General features: G+C 47.7%; 1 protein-coding gene across 1 annotated transcript in view; it reads left to right on the plus strand.

Moving 5' to 3' along the window:
- Nucleotides 1-2,110, plus strand: part of LOC107297376 (zinc transporter ZIP4-like) — a 32,960-nt gene that overhangs the window by 16,030 nt on the left and 14,820 nt on the right. Inside the window, exon 4 of the mRNA XM_029286299.1 lies at nucleotides 1,801-1,938. Coding sequence (XP_029142132.1) covers nucleotides 1,801-1,938 — 138 coding nt within the window. The remainder of the gene's footprint in view (nucleotides 1-1,800; nucleotides 1,939-2,110) is intronic.

Here is a 2,110-nt window from a genome sequence, read left to right on the forward strand (position 1 = left end):
TAGGGTATTTGTAGTCAGTTCAGTAGTCTGGTCCTCTTCTTCTTCTTGGGATTTCATCTGGGTAGGATAGAGACTCATATCCTGGAGAACACCCGTTTTAGAGACGCCGATTCCCTTGTGTCTCCTAATAATAATAATAATAATAATAATAATAATAATAATAATAATAATAATAATAATAATAATAATAATAATAATAGTAAAGTTGGAAGGGACCTTGGAGGTCATCTAGTCCAACCCCCTGCTCAGGCAGGAAACCCTATACCATTTCAAACAAATGGCTGTCCAGTCTCTTCTTAAAAACTTCCAGTGTTGGAGCATTCACCGCTTCTGGAGGCAGGTTGTTCCACTGGTTATTTTGGCGCCTGGCTTGGGAAGCCTGTCTTAATAAGACGTCTTGCGACGTTGTGAGGTTAGGACCAAAGCAGAATTTGCCCAGAATTTGGAAGGGGTGGAGACACACCCTTGTTGCCCTCACTATGGGCTATTGAGTGATGGAGTAGAGAGCATAGGTGTCAAACTCGCCACGTCACGTGACGTGTTCGCAAAGTATTGTGACGTTTTTTGCGTTGCCAGAGGTGGGGTGGGGACAGTCTCCGTATGACGCAACCGGCCTGCGGGCCGGCAGTTTGACACCCCTGGAGTAGAGTTACCATCCTGATCTGCACCTGTCCAGAGCTCTTATGATAGAAGAGAATATTTGTAGCTGTGGGTTCAACTGATCTATCTAGCACAGGGGTCGGCAACCTCGGCTCTTTTATGACTCGTGGACTCCAACTCCCAGAATTCCTGAGCCAGCCATGCTGAGGGGAAAGGGAGAGGTTTCCAAGCTGAGCCATGTGACTCGGGAATTCTGGGAGTTGAAGTCCATGAGTCATAAAAGAGCCGAGGTTGCCTACCCCTGATCTAGCAGCATTGATATTGCCACCTAGTTGGGTCATGAAACGTCTGCAAGAAAACAACGAAGCTCCAAGAGTAACAAGGACCCCACAACCGTTGTCCTCCTCCTCCTCTTCCTCCTCCTCTTCCTCTTCCTCCTCTCCACACACCCCATTCCCTTCTCACACTGAGGGTGTTGCCTAGTTGAGTAACGAAACATCTGCAAAACCCCCCCACCAAGTTCAACAAGCATCAAGGACTCCCCAGTTCCTGAGCTACAAAGATTCTCTTCTACTAATCTTCCATTCATTTGTCTAACGATTTCATGATACCCTCTAAACTTGGGGGACAAAGCCATGGAAGTGAGGTGTAAATAACAATAAGCCTGGGACACACACCCACACACCCCTCCGTCTATGTCAGCTGTGTCCAATCTGGGCAACGTTAAGACTTGTGGACTTCAACTCCCAGAATTCCACAGCCAACCATGCTGGGAGTTGAAGTCCATGGGTCTCAAAGTTGCCCAGGTTGGACACCCCTATTCTACATCATGACCATGGTAGAAGAGCTAAAACAGACTTCTCCAACAGGACGGCCTTGAGCTGTTCTGGGCTTCAACACTTCCTAGTCAACATGGACAAACTTTAGGAGACACAAGTCAAGCTCATAAGAGACTATAGTTTGATGGGATTGTAGGTCACTTTGGAAGGAACCCAAATAGATAGATTAGGACTGCCTCCCCCAGATGGGCAACTCCCATGATTCTTTGGGTCAGGCTAGTTCAAGCTTTGGAGGGCTGTTTAGTGCCCAACGGGTCTAGAGGACTCCAAGTTGAGACGATGAGTGTAGAAGAACAGATAGGATGGGAAGTGGGTCTCTAAGAAGGTACAATGATCTCTGCCCTTTCTGGATTTCCAACAGGGTTGAGCAAACTAATGGTACAGCTGGAGGTGGGTCCTGGGGGAAAACATGACCATGAGCATGATGGACATGACCACAGCAACCATGGACATGATGGACATGACCACAGCAACCATGGACATGAGGGACATGACCACAGTGACCATGGACATGAGGGACATGACCACAGTGACCATGGACATGATGGACACACACACGATGAGCATGACCATGATCATGGAAATGCCACACACAGTCACCCAGATGGCCATGATCATGGAGACCACGAAGATCACTCAGACCATCATCACGGCAATGAAACAGGCCATCA

This window comes from Protobothrops mucrosquamatus, unplaced genomic scaffold, assembly GCF_001527695.2.
Source record: "Protobothrops mucrosquamatus isolate PMUCROS unplaced genomic scaffold, P.Mucros_1.0 scaffold3268, whole genome shotgun sequence".
NCBI lineage: Eukaryota > Metazoa > Chordata > Lepidosauria > Squamata > Viperidae > Protobothrops > Protobothrops mucrosquamatus.